The sequence below is a fragment of the Morus notabilis genome, unplaced genomic scaffold, assembly GCF_000414095.1.
Source record: "Morus notabilis unplaced genomic scaffold, ASM41409v2 Scaffold3287, whole genome shotgun sequence".
In the NCBI taxonomy this organism is placed as follows: domain Eukaryota; kingdom Viridiplantae; phylum Streptophyta; class Magnoliopsida; order Rosales; family Moraceae; genus Morus; species Morus notabilis.
Window position 1 is genome coordinate 1,072 of NW_010365321.1, and position 17,514 is coordinate 18,585.

At 34.4% G+C, this 17,514-nt stretch overlaps 2 protein-coding genes across 2 annotated transcripts; both read right to left on the minus strand.

Annotated features, from left to right (window-relative positions):
• Window positions 1-449: 449 nt before the first annotated feature.
• Window positions 450-1,631, minus strand: LOC21386054 (probable carboxylesterase 15). The gene has a single exon (XM_010107821.2). It carries the CDS (start codon window positions 1,571-1,573, stop codon window positions 569-571), a length of 1,005 nt encoding a protein of 334 aa, XP_010106123.1. The 5' UTR covers window positions 1,574-1,631; the 3' UTR covers window positions 450-568.
• A 3,921-nt stretch (window positions 1,632-5,552) lies between these two features.
• Window positions 5,553-15,692, minus strand: LOC21386056 (DNA-binding protein RHL1). The gene is given in 14 exon segments (XM_024172034.1): window positions 5,553-6,141; window positions 8,181-8,261; window positions 8,655-8,696; window positions 9,759-9,793; window positions 11,337-11,385; window positions 11,533-11,582; window positions 11,667-11,706; window positions 12,425-12,651; window positions 12,837-12,949; window positions 13,764-13,969; window positions 14,074-14,160; window positions 15,096-15,132; window positions 15,134-15,204; window positions 15,316-15,692. Coding segments are annotated over 13 exon segments (1,332 nt in total). The 5' UTR covers window positions 15,655-15,692; the 3' UTR covers window positions 5,553-6,141; window positions 8,181-8,225.
• Between the last annotated feature and the right edge of the window lie 1,822 nt (window positions 15,693-17,514).

The following is a 17,514-nucleotide window of genomic DNA, read 5'->3' on the forward strand; positions in this document are numbered from 1 at the left end:
GAATATCCATACCTGCTATTTTAAGTATTAAAATAAATAAAAATAGAAGCAGTGTGAGAAAGTATTTACTTTAATTGTTAAAACAAATGTTTATCATGTTTCTCTGAATCTTTTTAAAGCAAAACAACGTTTCACGTTTATTTAATGCAAACATTGGTTGTTTCGATTTGTCCCTTTCTGTTGCCGCTAAGTCCTTTATAAGCACCAATTTTACGTAGCAATATCAAACTCTAATATTCTAAATTAAGGACAACATATCTAATTCATACACATATATTTGGCAAAAAAGTTTTGGACACTGAATTGTCACTTTATGGAACATAATCGCCTGACATGTTTTCAAATCTTTTCTTTGTCCCCCAATAATTTTATTTTCAACATTTCTATGAAGTCAAATTTTACCTAAAAATAATTACGCATATGACGGAATCACATAAAAATAAATGAACTTCTTACGGACGAGAATTAATTATTCAAAATAACACAGAATAAGATTTAGTTTATCATTATCAACTTGCTACATGAAAACTTTAACATATCGAATTTATCACATAAAAACTTGTATCTTTCAATGCTTCTTGATGAACTCTATGATTGCAGAGAATAGTGCATCAGTTTGTGCGGCAGTGTTAGTGTCCATATCTACGGCAATCTTGTTCAGATAAAAGCTGTGAGTCATTCCATGGCTAATCAGAAGCTCCACGTCTTTTTCGGCCTTCCTCATGGCCTCATAATACTCCATCTCCGTGTCTTTGATCAAATCCTTCTCCGCAATGCACAGTAGCATTGGCGGCAGCCTCAGCTCCTCCAGTGGCGGTGCCGCCGCCCCCATCGGGCAAGTAAACGGGTGGTCTTTCGTGCACCCAACTGGTAAGGAGAGGCTCAGGAACTTGTCCACCATGTCTAGGGTTAGGAACGGCGACTGCGGCTGTTCCTTCTCGGACTTGCTCCTCTCCGAACGGACGAACCCCGGGTGGATAGGAATCGCCCCCGCGACTCGAACCGGGCTGATGTCCTCCTTCCCGGCACGGGCCGCCACCTCGTGGACTAAATTCCCGCCGGAGCTGTCCCCGATGAGGAAAACACGGTTGAAGTCCACGTCCCCGAGGTCGCTGGACTCTCCGGATTTCGCCAGGGAGCGCAGCCAGAGAAGGGCGGAGTATCCGTCGTCCGCTGCCGCGGGAAGGCGGTGCTCCGGTGCTCTGCGCAGGTAGGCCGAAACGATGACGGCCCGGGCAGCGCGGGCGAGGCGGGCGTAAATGTAGTAGTACATGAACCAATCTGCTTCACTGATGCAGAAGCCGCCGCCATGGAAGTGAAGAATGATCGGAAAGTTTGTTTTCTCCTCGCCGGGGTTCTTCTCAGGGAGATAGATTCGGACCCGGAGGCCGGATTTTCGGTCCGCGACGACGTCTCGGACCGCGACGCCCTCGATGAAATCGTCGTGTGGTGGTACCGGCTCGGCCATGAACTTGACCTCCGGTGGGCCGGTCCATGTCCGGTCGACGGAGCCGTCGTCGTAGACTCTGAGCCAGCCAGAGACCTCATCAACGAGCTTCTTCACAAGGACCATTGTAATTTTTCTGTGTTATAATAGTATGGCCTTGAGAGATTTGTGGGTTGTATATGCAAACTTTGAGCTGCTTTTATAGAGCAGTTGTTGGAATATTTTTATAATAATTTATTTTAATTTGTTGTTAAAGCATCTTACAGATAATTTTATTGATGTAAATTTAGTTATGTATATCGGTCCATAATAAGAGGGATTCTCGGTTTGTTGACTAATTTGAAACTTGTGAACTCTCTTATAAATGTTTTGATCAACTTATTAGATTAAATAACCTTTCAATACCATTAAAATATGCACTATAAGCCAAATAAAGTGTGAGCCCAAAATAAGAAATGTTGTTACTATTTGCTTAGAATAGTATAGTAGAGGGAGAGAAGGATGAGAGTTCATTAAACCGTCGGCTCCGGCGATTTCCGGCGATATTCCAACGGCCCACCAACACTACCACAAAGTAACCGACTCATACATGCTTCAATTCTCAATGTTTAAATGCCCGTTTGGTTCATGGATTAGAACCACGAGATTAGAACTATTTTTTATTTACGTGTGTTTTTTGTGAGAGAAAATACTGTATTCCAACGGCCCACCAACACTACCACAAAGTAACCGACTCATACATGCTTCAATTCTCAATGATTTAAATGCCCGTTTGGTTCATGGATTAGAACCACGAGATTAGAACTATTTTTAATTTACGTGTGTTTTTTGTGAGAGAAAATACTGTAGCGAACTATAAACTATGATTCGAATCAGAGAACGAATCTTCCAACTAAACGGGCTCTAAATAACCTTTCAATACCATTAAAATATGCACTATAAGAAATGTTTAGTTTCAACAGGAGTTTTATGACTTTGTGGGATATTTTATGTGAGTGAAATTGTGGTGAAGTTTCGAAATGCATATTTAGCTTTTTGAAAGATCGAACGGAAAATGATTAATTATTTGTCATTAAGTTACCCTCGCCAAAAGGAAATTGCTAGTGCTAAAGTTTGTCTTTGTAATGCCACATATTATCGTTTCTATTATTTTTCTTAAATTTAAAAATTGCGTGGTTCCTCTTTTCTTATAATTCATTATTGTTATTATTATTATTATTACTACTACTATTAGTATTATTATTGTAGTGGTTGGATTCTATAATTAAATTTATTTAGAGGGTTAATGACTGCTCCTAGGAGTCGATCGCGTTGGTGAGTCGATTCGGGTCGATTTGAGTCAATCGAGCACTAGAACAAGAACGTAAAATGTGAAAAAATAAATGAACACAAGAATACTTAAATGACAACAAATATGAGATAAGACGATGCCTATTTAACGACGGTTTTTATGAAACGGTCGTCTAATGTGTTAAAAAACGCGGCATGGAGACTTCTGTATTTTGGAAATCTGCATCTAAGGTCACGTCTCAACTTCTTCTCTTCTTTTTTAAATCATCTAATCTAACATATATAAAAGAGGCAACGCCTCGTTGCTATTCACTTCCCAAGAACTACCATAAGGCAGCTTCTTCTTCTTTCTTTTTTTCCCTTTTTAGCCACTTTTTCCCTCTTTTTAGCCTTTTTCCCCTTTCTTTTTAGCCTTTTTTCTCATCCTTTTTGTTTTCCTGTCTTTTGATTTCTTTTTATATTTTCTAAAATGTTTTTTTTTTATTTTGTCAATATTTCATTAAAGTCTATTTCTTTATGATGTACTTTCTAAAAATATTTCTTTTCTAACTTTACTCTTATTAAATAATTTCTTTAATATGTGTTCTTATATAGTTTTTCACTCTTTTTTTTTTATTTTTGCCAATGGCTACGATAATTTTCTTTAAATGTGTCTCTACTTAATTATTTTCTGTGTAATTCTTTTTATATCAAAAGTTATCCTCATTCGTATTTTTTTATGATTAGCCCAAGAAAACTTTTTTTCCTAAGATATTTCCTTTTTAAATAAATTTTTCATGCAATCCTTTAAACTATTATTACCTAATCTTATCTTATCTTAACATATGCAAAATACATGTAGACTATATTCATCCATGCTACATTTATGGTCACGCGTCAACTTTATCTCTTCTTTTTTTAATCATCTAATCGAATCTAATATAATCTAACATACATGAAAAGAGACAATATCTCGTTACTATTCACTTCTTAAGGACTATCACATAGCAACTTCTTCTTTCTTTTTGTTTTTTTCTTTTCTTTTCAACCTCTGTTTTTTCCTCTTCCTTTTTAGACTTTTTTTTTCCTTTTGTTTTGCTTTTCCTACTTTTTGGTTTGTTTATATATTTTTTTAAATGTGTTATTTTTTTTTTCTATTTTGTCAATGTTTCTTTACAGTCTAATTTTTTTACAGTGTGCTTTTCACAAATATTTTCTTTTGAAGTTTTACTCTTATAAAAATAATTTATTTCATATGTGTTTCTTGATAATCTTTTTTATTCTTTTTTTTATTTTTTCAATGATAAATAATTTTCTTCAAATGTGGTGTCCTGCTTTATGTGTAATTTCTCTTATATTAAAAGTTATCCTTATGTGTACTTTTTTTATGATTAGCCCGATAAAACATTTTTGCTCCAAATATTTCCCTTTCAAACAATTTTTTCATGCTATTTTTTAAACTATTAATCATCTTATCTTATTTTATCTTTTAACATATGTAAAAACCTATAGACCGTTTTCATCCATATTGCATTTGTCTACGGATATTCAGCGGTCGGCTTCTCTCGGTCGGCCACAGAATCGAAAGTTCAGTTTTGCGGATAACTGGAATCGAAACCGTCCAACAAAGGGTATAAAAGCGAGTATCAACCCGACTGCTATACTCGGTCAGTTTAGTTCAATTTTGACGGTTAACTGACAATTTTCCCTTGTGACAAAAGAGAGCTTTAAAATTCCCTAATTTTGAGACAGATTTGAGAAAATGAGGAAAAAGAAAAGCCTAACTTAAATCATTTAGGGCTTGTTCATTTGCATTTTTTGAGTTAAGGTGATTTGAATTCAGACATTGATTTGAGTTAAGGTGTATTTGAGTATGGTTTAAGTTTGGACTCTAATTTGAGTTTATGTTTGGATAGACACATTTTGAGTTATGGTTTGAATTAAGAATTTATTTGAATTTGTGTTTGGGTGGATCAAAACATAAATTTGTATTTAGATAGTATTTTAATAAAAACTCAATGGTGATAGAAAATTTGAATAGGATATATGGATGAGGTTTTATTCGTTTCTTCGTTGTGAACGCATAAAAAAATAAAATCATCTCAATCGGAATTAAAACAAAAAAGTTATGACGTTTTTAAGAATAAAAAAAATACTGGTCATTAATTTGAGTTTGAGTTTAGGAACTTGAGTTGAAGGGAGAACTTGAACTCAAATTTTAGCTTCAAACTCAAGTTAAAACTCAAATTTTACAAAAGAATATGAACTTAAATAAAGTTGTAACTTGAGTTCAAACTTTTTTTGAGTTAAACTAAAACGAACAATCCCTTAGAATTCTATGCTCCTAAGTCCTAAATCCTAAGCATCTTAAAACACAATTTCATGTTCAGTTCTCGTCATATCTCAAATGGATTTTCAGATTTGTGGGGGGAAAAAAAAGAAAAAAACTTCAAATACATGGCTGTGAGATGAGCAGATCAGTGGAGATAAGAGGAGGCTGGCGGGGCAGAGAAGATGACAAGGAGGAGCGAGAAAATTTGAATAGGATATATGGATGGGGTTTTATTCGTTTCTTCGTTGTGAACGCATAAAAAAATAAAATCATTTCAATCGGAATTAAAACAAAAAAGTTATGACGTTTTTAAGAATAGAAAAAATACTGGTCATTAATTTGAGTTTGAGTTTAGGAACTTAAGTTGAAGGGAGAACCTGAACTCAAATTTTAGCTTCAAACTCAAGTTAAAACTCAAATTTTACAAAAGAATATGAACTTAAATAAAATTGTAATTTGAGTTCAAACTTTTTTTGAGTTAAACTCAAACGAACAACCCCTTAGAATTCTATGCTCCTGAGTCCTAAATCCTAAGCATCTTAAAACACAATTTCATGTTCAGTTCACGTCATACCATAAATGGATTTTCAGATTTGTGGTGGGAAAAAAAAGAAAAAAACTTCAAATACATGGCTGTGAGATGAGCAAATCGGTGGAGATAAGAGGAGGCTGGCGGGGCAGAGAAGATGACAAGGAGGAGCGACGGGGAGGACGAGTTGGCCGACGAGGGGCGGAGCAGCGAAGGATGATAAGCATATGGGACGGAGAAGATGACGAGAGCAACGGGGAGGACGAGCGGGCCGTCAAGGTCACGAGTGGCGGCGCCACGGAGGACGATGAGCAGCAGATGGGATGGAGGGGCTTTTTCCTTTCGAATGGGGGAAGAGGGCAAGAGGCCAAAAGGCCAAGAGGAAAACCCTAGCAGATAAAAGTATGTTATTTGTATGTATATGTATGTTTTACAATATTTTCTAAAATATATTTTTAAGCCTACTGGATGTTCGATTCGGTTGACTGACCGAATTTAGAAACCTGAAACCAAACACCAAATCAACGGTTTACCGACCGCCACCATTTGGTCATGATGTGACACCTGTTTTTTCGATCAATTTTGGTCAGTTGTTGTCGGTGTTGCTCGGCTGACGGTTTTTTTGTACAGCTTTATTTGTGTCTACCATGGTGTTTCTCACCAGAGTCAACAAACATCACACTTGTATACGGCAAACTTAAAACGAAAAAAAAAAAATGCTGGAGAAAATAAAACACAGATTTGAGGCGGTAATAAATTTTCACCGTTAATGCTTTCCTTTTGTTTATGTATAACCATTTTGTCTCGCATAAATGAAATTCAGTATGTGCAACCAAATCTGCTATACTCCATATAGAGTAGAGGATGAAGTCGCATTCCTTTGTTCTTCAACCAAATAATCCAATAGTTCATATCATCTAATTCTTTTTTTACTTTAAATGCAATGGCCAAGCTTTTACACTAGGCTCTTGTATTTTCTTACACCTCATACTATAATCTTGTTTTTTTTTTTTTTTTTTGGGTAAATATACGTTAAGCTTTTTGTTTATTAAAGAGACTTGCTTTAATATATGCATGGAAACCAATTCTTAATATGATCTCAAATATTGTTTACCAAAAAATTATCTTCAATATTGCCCATCTATGTTTGGCATATTTTGTCAGCATTTACTTGGCATATTTATAAGTTATTAGTTTTTTAACGTGCTCTGTACGTATTATTATGTTGAAGATACCTGAAAAGTCTTTATTTACTGAATAACGATAAATTCATTTATACAACTATTTGAGAATTTTTTTAAATTTATTTTAAAAGAGAAATATGTGTAAAAATAATCTTTGATATTGACAATTAAGCACGACACATTTAAAAAAATTATTTTAACAATTTAAAAATAAAAAATAGAGATAAAAAAATAAAGAGGTAAAAAGATGAGCTGTCACGTAACAGCCTCATAAAAGAGAGTTTTAACTCTTTCATGTTTGTTATTATATTATTATATTATATTACTTTAAATAAAAAATACTCTTTTTATTTTGACCATATCTAACAATTAGAAACATACCCTAATGATAAAAAGGTCCTATCAAAGAAAGTCATAAAAAAAGAAAGCACAAAAAGAATGCCAAATAAAGATTAAAAAAATAAAAAATAAAAAGAAGAATATTAAAAGACTTTTTATTTTGACCTATCAAACAATTCAAAATTAACATTATTCATTTCATGACTCAAGTCATATTATTACAGTGTTTTTTCTCATAAAAATTTAAATTTAATTTTTTTATTATATTATTTTTCTCTCACATACACAACTCAAATCATAACTTGAGTTGTGCAAATAAACGTACTAAAAAATAAGACTAAATAAAGATTAAAAAATACAAAAATTATAAAGAGTAATAAAAGAGGCCAAGACTCTTCTCTCTTACCGCCGCGTGGCAACATGAAGAAAGAGAACTTTTGCCTCTTTTTCTTATGTATGGATATAATACAAAACGTAGAGTATTAATTTTTCAGTAAGGTGAATGTATATAGCAATATATAGACTTAATCTTCTTTGAAGTACTCATAGATAGTTGATCATTTCTTAATTCTTTTTGAAAGGTTGGCTAAAAACGATGCAGCAGTAAAAAGTTCATATAGATCTTCATATATATTCATTAAAAAAACTTTGGAAAAGATAAATTGCCTTTGACATCAAATAACCAAAATGAGAAAATTGTACACATATAGCCTATTCCTACTTTCATCTACTCATTACAAAATATGCATGGCTGAAAAAAAAAAACTACTTGTATACCATTTTCCCCTTTTACGTGTTGATAAAAAATTAATGACAAATAATTTTTTGTGTATCGATTTTATTATAATTTTTAAGGAAAAAAATGTAACCACCACAAACACGTAGGCACCAGCCCATACTAGTAGAATTAAGAAATAAGAATCACTTTAAAAATTTAAAATACCAAAATTACGATTATATGAAAGCTCAAAGAAAAGGGGCAACAAAAAAAAAATCATTTTAGCAGCTAATTGATACATTAAGCTCTAGGAGATGAAACCAATCTTATGATCATTGCATTCTCAAGGTAATAAACATCACCTTTCTTGACATGTACATCTCTTTGGTCATTAACGTCATTAAGATTCAGGCAGCCCACTCTTCATCACTTTCATCATTATCCTACACACACCCCCCAAAAAAAAAGAGAAGTATATATGCATAAATAATACAGTGCAATCATGAATTGATTTTTTACAGAAAAAGTGGTAGACTACCATGCCAAGGTATATTAAGACAGAATATTTGTGTCAAAAAATAAAAATATAAATATAAATGAAAAATTGGTGTTTTATTTTTAGATGAACAATCAGTTTATCCAAAACAATCACCAAAGAATAATACATGCATAAACTTTCAGTTTCTTTTGTTTCAGCCAAAACAAAAGACACTGAAAAATAAAAATTCGAATAGGTAAGTTTTGGCAATGGCAATCAATGCTTATCTACGTAGTTCTATTACTATAACTATTTTCAAAATAATGTCAGAAATATATCCTACTCAATGGGAGATTACCTGTGAAGCGCTTGAGAATTCTTCGATATCGTCCTCCTCACTCTGCAGTTTTTAGTTGCTACATTAGTATATTGAATGACTAGTAACAACATGGTCATCAGCAGACTTGTTGCCTATTTAACCGCGGGTTGGCAACAACGGTTCTGCCGACCCAACTTAGGCATGCATATTATGTCAGTAAAGACTCGGTGTGAAGCCTTGGCGCTTACGTTAGAAGAGCAAAAGGCCCAGGGCTACAGTGAGCTGAGGGTGGACAGTTAATATCTTTGCATGGGAAGCAGCATTGATGATTTGACTTACAGAACAAGACTCAACTCAAGCAAGTTTGCTTCGACTTCTAATGAAAACGCATCATCTAAAGTTAGACCTCTATTGGCTTATGCATGACGGGTTTTGGTGTTTATAAACGTAACTAACAATGCATTTCACACATTTCAAGTCATTTATCCAGAGCAAAAACCCGTTAAAACTCTTTTGTCATGCCAATTACCCCACTATCAAGCATAAGACATGTCAATTTTAACCTCCAATACTCCCTCAGATGATATTCACGTGTTGATCTACGTCAAGTTCACTGTTAGATAATGTTGGAGGGGCAAAAAGTGATGCATTTCAGGGACTACAAAAGACAATAATCAACAATACTAACAAAAATGGCTTAGGGACCAAAATAAAATGAAACAGTATAAAGTTTGACTCCTGTGCATTTAACCCAATTTGTTTTTTAATACGCGATAGTATTATATCAAAATTGAAACCAGTACAAAAGAATTCAGAGCCAAGATGTCTAAGGGGATTGAACTTCAAGCAATCGGGATCGAAGCGAAAATAAAAATTTAGACTTTTAACAGCATATTCTTTCCAATCAAATGCAACTAAAGAAAAGAGCGAGACATTAAAAAACTTTATCAGCACGTCCAAAACGAAGCTAAATATGAAGCGAGTGAGTCGGAATTTATTTATTTTTTATTTTTTATTTTTTACAAGAAACTCAAAAACTTTATTTATAACAAAAAAGAGAGATACAAAGCAAAGTAAAATTTATATTGAAATTTAAACCAACACATAATAGGAAAACAAATATCAGTTGAAAAATCACAGTACCTCGTACAACTTTTTCTTTGCCACGCCTTTCCCCCCTACAAGTCAAAGATGGCAACTTTAAACAAAGTATTCAAGGTCACATTTACTTACATACTTAAAGAGATGAAATGAACTCATACAGTACAGTCTTTCATAACGAACATGCAGATTTGTTTTGATCAGCTACTTGGGGAGAAAAAAAGATTAGAGGATTCTATATGTAATATTTAAACAAGCATGGATGACAGGCTCAAAATAAAACCCTAGTAAATTTCATTGCCTCCCTATGCATGACGCACTCATTGTTGTTAGTTTTGGAAAGTCCCATGTGGGGTTAGACTATAGTTTCAAATTTACAAGCTATATCACTGGTTTTGGATAATCATAAACCATAACCTATGACAAATCTAAAATTCCATTTGTTGACAAATACTTCATTATTGGCCTCATGAACTTGTTGTCAACATTAATAGCTTTATATTCTTATATTTAGCTATTAAAAGTGAATTATGATACTTCTAACATAATATTCAAATTGTGGTTTGAATATTAAAGAGGCAATGGCACATTCATGCGAAGGCTGTTTGCTTTGCTTCTGTCGTAAGAGAATAATGCAAGTTAAAACAGATTATAAAATAAAGTCAAGTGCAGACTGTCAGAGTGTCAATGTTGTATCTCTTGTTTGGATATCTCAAAGTCATATCCTGTATCATTGTCGCTATTAGTTTCCAGGGTACTAAAGTGGACAGCCCAACGACTTCTTACAGGAGAGTGGGAGCATCCATATTCGAGAAGAATAGAACCACTACCAGAAAGCAGACGAAAGCTTGTACAGAATTTTTTTTTTAAATAATTTTTTATAAGTAACAGAACCTTTATAATGGTAAGAAACAGAACTTTATTTTGAGGGGGCGAGAAAGGGAGGAAAAAAAGAGAGGAAAAATAAGCCTGGTAAGTGAAAAGAAAAGCAACACAGCAAGAAACTATCCGATGTAAAACAAAAAAAAAACAAAAACAAAAAGACAAACACACAGACACACACATCTCTAAATTCTGTAGAAAGAGAAGCACATAAAGACACCCAAAACCGAATCCTATCCGAAAGAAAAGTTTTGTCCTAAACCTCAAAAACTCAATAATTTGAAATATTATTCTCATGCAAAAATTGGGTTTAACAGTTTATTAGATTTCGTAGATAACTTTGCTGCAGAAATCACTTGTTCTTTCTATCGTTAGGTTGTAGTGCTAAGTACTTCACCCTGCGCTTCCTAGTTTAGGCACTGAACTTTGTTAATTCTTTCTTGCATTTATTTGTGGACCATGACTACTTCAACATTCACTTTCTAGGTTAGGTGTCCATTTTGTCTCTCCTTTCTTTCCTCTATTTGAGAACCATAATTTTTTAAGTTCTTTATATGTGATACCTATGGTATCTCCCAAATTAACTTTTTCTTCTCATAATCCATTTAATATGTAGATGAATAGTTTTTTTTTTTTTTTTTTTTTTTTTTTTTTTTTTTTTTTTTTTTTTTTGCTACAACTAATACAAAAAGAATTGCATGTTTCAGCTTGAGAGGCAGAGGGATAAAGAAAGCAGACCTGTTTTTTTGTCATTGACCAATTTTGCCTTTTTCTTCATCTCTCCATCCTACAAAAATTAGAAACTACTTCAGTTTGCAAACTACAAGCATGTGAAGCATAAAACTGCCATGGGTAAAAGCATTGATGTAATGAGAAGCACGGAACCAGGAGTAATTGACATTGGGGAAGGGGGAGGGAAATTGAAAATCTAAACCTGACTGATCTTCCTTTTTGAATCAATACGTTGTGCCTTCTCATCAGAAACTGAAAACATCAGCATATCTTACTTTCTGAATATTGTCATCTCAATATTCTCGCGCTAACAAAATAAAAAGGAAAATTAACAACCTTTTGGTGATGGAACTTTCCTTTGATTTCTTGGTGTCCTCTGAAAATTGGAAATTCTTTCTCAGAAAAATATGAAAATAAGTAGTCTACATTTCACTACACATATTGGGATGCCTTTTCCCACTCTAGATATGCAGTATAACACAGAGCAACTTAAGCAATTTGTTGCACAAAAAGTCTATGAGGATTCATTCAAGTGATCGAGCGATGTCATTTCTTGAGACTGTACATGACATCAAGTATAATTCAAGTTACACTAGCACTAGTTGAAACCAAACGATACATGACATAACATTTCCTTTCGTTTTTTTTTTTTTTTTTTGAATAAGAAACATTACTTTATTAAAAGCCAAAAAGGCTAATAGTTTTATAACCAGAGGACAAGGAATCCTCTGGAAGATTCAACACCATCAAACAGTCAAAAGGCAGCATTGAAAATTTGAGATTTTCACCTCAAACAATACGGAGTCCAGAACAACACAAATGCACTGAAAAACCTTTTAAGCTTCAGGTAATACTACAATTGACTATTGAGAAACCCAAAAGTTACAGAAGAATTTTAAGACTTGGACCCAACAGAAACCCATAAATTCACAAAAGGGTAGTGACAGCTGTAATATATGTAAAGAATTTGCATCAATTAAGAAAATGGTAAATGAAACATGTGCTGAGGTACCCAAAAAATGACAATATCTAGGAAAGATTAGATCGCATCTTCAATAACTTGGAGAATAAGCTTTACGTCATTATGCCATTACCTTTTCCTCCACTTTCTTGAACAGTGTAGATATGGTGGTCTGAACAAGTGAGCCATGATTACTAGATGAATCCTCCCTGGATTTATTCTTCTTAATCGAAATTGAAGACTGCTTCTTAGACTCTGTCTCCGACGAAGCAGACTGCCGATTTTGAATTGGAGATTGAGTTCCCTCTATTGCATCATCACTGTCAATGTCAAAGACTGCAGGGCAGACATTTTCTTTCTGTATCCAACAATTAAGTAATCAAAGATTACAGGAAGGCAAACTCGTTTAATTAAACTTAAACAATCCCAGATGTCAGCAAGATATAGAATAACAAAATTTTAATGTTGAAGTTGAGCTGAACTATCTTATCAGGAAAAAATAAATTCTTAATCAAGTTAAATAAGGACACATGTAATAAGGATATTTCCAGTAGTATGATTCCGGGATGATGAATCCAGTGCCAAAATATTTTTATCTTCTTCATATTCATCAGGATCACTTGCGGTAGAATCATCTCCTGAAAAAGCTTCTGCAAACCTGAATCCATAAAAGGGTAGAGAACATGAAACTTACTGAACTCTTTTGAGGGTATGGATAAAACAAGCTTTGATAGAAGATCAAAAGTTCAACAGTTAAAAACAATAATTGACTGGAACAAGTTAGATCCATCACATCAAGGATTTCAAAATTGAACTTTTGTGTCTTTCCAGTTCAGATAATTGAAAGGAAATCCTGTCTGACTTCTTATTCAACAAAAGATTAAAAAAAGAAAAAAGAAAAGGAACGTGCATTGTAGAATAAAATAATTATCTAAAATAACAACTCACATATATAATATTAGAAGCTGCATAAATGGCAACTAAATGTCAGTGCTATTTGTTACAATCATGAAACCTTTTTTTTATCTTTTATTAGATAAGAATTGCATTACTCGCGGGAATATAAGACCAGTCTAGGAAAGGATATAAGGTCCACAATATTTGGCCATCAAATATTTCACAATATAAATTGGCTGTAAGTGACGCTGTTTCTTTTTCTACATGCCATAGAACATAGTAACAATATATCAAAAGTAAGCGGTAAAAGCTTTACAACCTATAATTCATTCATAAATAACTAAACTTTCAAAATATACAGACATAAAGGAATACATTAAAATATGAATGCTTTGGCAGTTTATGCAATGATTGTTAATTTGACAGGGAAACATAAGAGAAAAGATTTAATTTGTCAGGGAAACATAGGAGAAAAGATTTAACCCTGTTAAAACTATAATAAATTTTTTCTAGCAAGTTAAAAAATACACCATCTTTTTCAAATAAGAATGCAGCACGTGATAGTGGATCAGTACTTGAATGTTTTTCCAGCAGTTCTTGCTGAATGCCGAACTGGAGTTGCTTTCAAATCTTTGTTTTCATCCTCAGATAAATCATCTTCAGGCGTAGATCTAGGAGATTGCTCTTCTACATCGGTGATTCCAGTTTTATGACTAATTTGCTTATTAATACATGTGCCTCCACCAGCACCACCTTTAAAATCATATTCAGCATGTTGACCCTGAAACCAACAGATGCTTAGAACATTTATTTATTGAAAAAGAATAAAGGAGATATGAGTTCACTTCTAACCACCCAAGTAAACCAGTACGCAGGAAAACTTACATCACTTAGTTCCTTGGGAAAATCAAGTCGAGCTTCTTCTGGGTTCTCGGCTGCACTCCCAATCCACCATGCATCAGAAAATACAATCTGTTACCACCAACAAGAATATGTCAAGCATATGATTCTATGCAACAAGAAAAAACTGAACTCTTTGTAACCCAATCAAGTAATAGGAAAACTTGAGGGAACAATACTTTCCTTATCTCATCAATCTTTCCCAATCTATGAGTAATATCGCCTTCGTCTTTTACCATAAAATGCATAGAATAACTTAATAAAATTACTCTTACTTAGATCCAATAAATAAAGCAGATAAAATAAGATAACAAATATTTCGATGGAATGGAGTAATCCTGTTATTTGTTCTTTTTCCTTTAAATTATTCGGCCTTTTATTTCGCAATCCTTGAAGTGCAATATTGTTTTGGCCCATTACTACAATTACGACCCAGAGAAGATGACTGAGATTAGAAGTACAAGGCTACGATGGATGGGGAGATATCTAAAAAGGGAGAACTAATAGAATTCACATTGCAAATAAAGATTAAATAAGCTTAAGTGGAAAACTGAAAGTTGGAAGATCATGCATTCTAGTTGGACAGGAAGTACAAGAATATGCATCTTGGTTCCCACAAAATATGAAAACTTTACGAGAACATCTTATTAGAGAGCTCCATGGTGGCAGTTTAAGTGCACATGTGGGACGAGACAGGATTATCTCCTTGGTTGAGGATACTTTTCTTACAGGGATGGGCCAATTTGAAAATTTTCTGCCTAGCTATTTTGCAAATGATCCAAGGTGTGATAGCTAACATTCTGACTTTTTTTTTTTTTTTTTTGCTTTGAGGATTCCTCGTCCTCTTTCCTTGTAATTATATTCCAAGGGTGGTTAGCTACCATTTTGTTTTTTTTTTTTTTTTTTTTGCTTTGAGGATTCCTCGTCCTCTTTCCTTGTAATTGATGATTATGTTAATGGTTATCAATGAAAAAGGCCTTTTCTTATCAAGAGAGAGAGAGAGAGACCATATTATCAAAGTAATCCTCACAGGTGACACTCTTAACCTCTGGGAAACTGAAGAGTCAAATATCTGTTCTGAGGATACACAATAGTCCCAAACAGCTTCATCCGACCCTGGAAAAAGAGACTCAAACAAACAGGTCACCAAAACAAGTTTTCTCGCATTTTCTCGCCAAACAAACAAGGAAAAGGAAAAATGGAAGAAAATCAAACAATTGAATAAACCTGAGGGAAATCGAGATAGAGAACGGGGTTCTTGGTGCCTAAATCCTTGAGCTCGCCGATCTTCCCGCCGGCGACGGGGGCGAGGAGGCCGGGGAAGGAGAAGAGGAACTTGTTTTTCCTCTGAGATCTCTTGACGATGTCCTTGCCGTGGTGTTTGGCGACCATTTTCGAAGGGGAAAGAGGTGAAAGGGTTTTGGCATGGGTTTGGGAGAGGATGTTGTTGGAGAAGGCGAGGGATCTGAGCCTCTTCCGCTCTGCGGCCTCTGGGTTGGTCGATCCCTCGCCATCTTCTCCGACCTTCTTCTTCTTCTTCGATGAAGCAGCAGCAGCTCCCGCCATTGTCAACGATACAAGCTCTCACACACAAATAGAGTTTGGGATTTCTTTTTTTTTGGCTTTTTTAGGGAGTGGATTTCTGGGGGATTTGTTTGTGAGGTTTTAAGAGAAGGCGGGAACAACTTCCCTTTTTATGGCTTTCCCAGGTCATGTTTGATTCATAGGTTGCTTTTTACTGTAGTCTTTTTTTTTTAATAAAAAATTTGACTGTTAATTTAAATTTATGTTTATTGTTTTAATTTTATTTTAAATTTATCTTTATCATTTATTTTTTAATTAGCTAGAGTTCTAGTTCTATTAAGATTAAAAAATTATATATTAAGAGGTAGTTACTATTAAAAGATACGAATTATATACTCTATGTCATGGCATTCATTCAAACATTTAAGACCCGTTCATTTCGCTAATTCGAGTTTTATTACGGTAAAAAGCTCTTAAAAATCGTCACATTTAATTTTTTTACTATAATAAAAGACTCTCACATAAAATCACATCTTAACGCTCTCATTCAATCATTCTATAAAGTTCATAGCTTTTTTTTTTTAATAATAAAGTTCATAACTTTTAGTTTAAAACCTTGTCACTCCTTTATTTCCGCCGCATAAACTTTATCAATTGGTACCAAAGCTCTCTGTTACAGTTATAATAATATAACGCCAACAGACATAACTACCTCTTAATAAACTACTGTTAAATTCTTTAAAAAAAGAAAAGAGATTATTGTTGAAGAACTAGACGCCCGAGCGCATGGTATCGAACAATGACTATAGAGACTTGGGTAGTTAGAAAACTACCATTGAGCTTCTTGCTCAATATATAAGAGAAAAGATTTGTAGATAAATATATGGCTACCACCACTGCTATTGATAATTGGGAACCTGTTCAACAAGTCGACCAAGATCTTATAAAGCACCGGAGAACAACCGTGGACAACAACTAGCCGCCATCCCCGAACCAGTCACCCGCCAGCCTCATCCCCCGTCTGACGGCTCACCATGATACCTAACCAACTTTCGTACCACAATCATCGTTGTCTTCAAAATCTACCTGTTGTGGATTAACCCATAAACCTTCAAACTCCAGTTACCAACCAAGATCTCGATACTAAGAGAAAAAACCCTAGTAATCGATAGAACAAAGAAACGGAAAAACACAATCAAGAACAGAGAAGGAAAGGAAACAGTGCACACACGATTTACCGAGGTTCGGCCAAAAGAACTTTGACCTACGTCCCCGTTGAGCAGCAGCTTGCTCGATGGCTTCTTCACTATGATCGCAAGAATGGTTACAACAGATTACAAGAACTTTCTCTCTCTAAGTTCTCTCTCTCTCTACAGTTTTGCGGAATAAGAATGATGAATACAGAGGAAAAAATCCAGAGAGTTCTATACGAGTCTCACTTTTACATATATTAACCGATTGTGCTATAATACAGCCCACCACACAGTAAAGCCTTGTAACTGCCACATCATCTAGCTTTGACCATTTTGAAGCCACGTGGATTACTTGGGCAATTAATCAACAATTCTCCACCTTGTCCAAGTAATCTGAGAACACTTGTATAGCTGCTGCTCAATAATCCCTTCATTAGGGATCATCCTGAGTCAATGTGAAGTAAGCTCAAGCAATGCTTGAACTTTGGTGATGCCAGTGCTTTAGTGATCATATCGGCTGGGTTTTCTTCAATAGCAACCTTCTCCAGTTGAATCTCACCATTTGACAAGATATCTCGAATGAAATACAGCCTTACATCTATGTACTTAGTCCTCTCGTGGTAAACTTAGTTCCTGCACAGATGAATAGCACTCTGGCTATCACAAAAAATCTTCACACTCTCTTGAGCCATCCCCAGTTCTTCAACAA